The following is an 830-nucleotide window of genomic DNA, read 5'->3' on the forward strand; positions in this document are numbered from 1 at the left end:
CTTTCATAATTTACACATTTATTATAAAGATTTCTGTCTGTGAGTAAGATGGGTGTCCCCTACAGGTAGGGCTGGACACATCTCGTAGGATGAGTGGCGGAGGAGGTGCACCTGGAGCTGAGAATGACCACAGTACTGTCACTAAGAAGCGTATGTGCCTCCACTGTCCATACAGTACAAATGTTGCCACAAACTTAAGAAACCACATGCGCACACACACAGGCGAAAAGCCATTTTCGTGCCCATACTGTCCTTACTCAGCCATAACAAAGGACAACCTGAAGAGACACATTCGTGGTCATACAAGAGAAAGTTCCTTTGAGTGTCCCATGTGTCCATTCAAGTGTATAGATAAGAGTGCCATCATGAACCATATGGTGACTCATCATCCACAATGGTGCTAGATGTTTACGGAGCCACATTGAAGCCAACACAGTCAACATAAAGAGAGAGCAAGAAAAGAAATACTTTTCTGTAAGAATTCAAAATAATGAAGTCAGTCCTTGCTCATTATATTGGAAATTAGAGAACAATTTTTTCAGTTCATTTTTTGTGTTTGTCAGCATTCGATACAGCATTTATTTTAAATGTTCTTTGGGAAGACAGCTCAGCTACACCGAATGCTGCTGGTAAATTTTGATTGATTCTTTGATATTTCATAAGGCATTGCCTTTTTAAGCAATCTAACTTATCAGAAGCATTAATGATTTTAAACTTATATTGATTATTTAGTTAAAGCTGTAAATTTTCATTCTACATTACATGAAGTGTAAAAAATAGAAGCTTTTCAAAGTATACAGATGATGTTTTTTCAATTCAATTTCTTGTCT

At 37.1% G+C, this 830-nt stretch overlaps 2 protein-coding genes across 2 annotated transcripts in view; both read left to right on the top strand.

The window, feature by feature from the left end:
- The window catches only part of LOC119591816 (zinc finger protein 513-like), a 72,589-nt gene that overhangs the window by 31,688 nt on the left and 40,071 nt on the right, over positions 1-830 (top strand). The window lies entirely within an intron of this gene.
- Positions 493-830, top strand: part of LOC119592098 (protein krueppel-like) — a 5,124-nt gene continuing 4,786 nt past the window's right edge. Inside the window, exon 1 of the mRNA XM_037940919.1 lies at positions 493-629. Within this exon, the coding sequence (XP_037796847.1) occupies positions 588-629 (42 nt within the window). The 5' untranslated portion in view covers positions 493-587. The remainder of the gene's footprint in view (positions 630-830) is intronic.

The sequence above is a fragment of the Penaeus monodon genome, chromosome 29 (genome assembly GCF_015228065.2).
Source record: "Penaeus monodon isolate SGIC_2016 chromosome 29, NSTDA_Pmon_1, whole genome shotgun sequence".
NCBI classification, from domain to species: Eukaryota; Metazoa; Arthropoda; class Malacostraca; order Decapoda; family Penaeidae; genus Penaeus; species Penaeus monodon.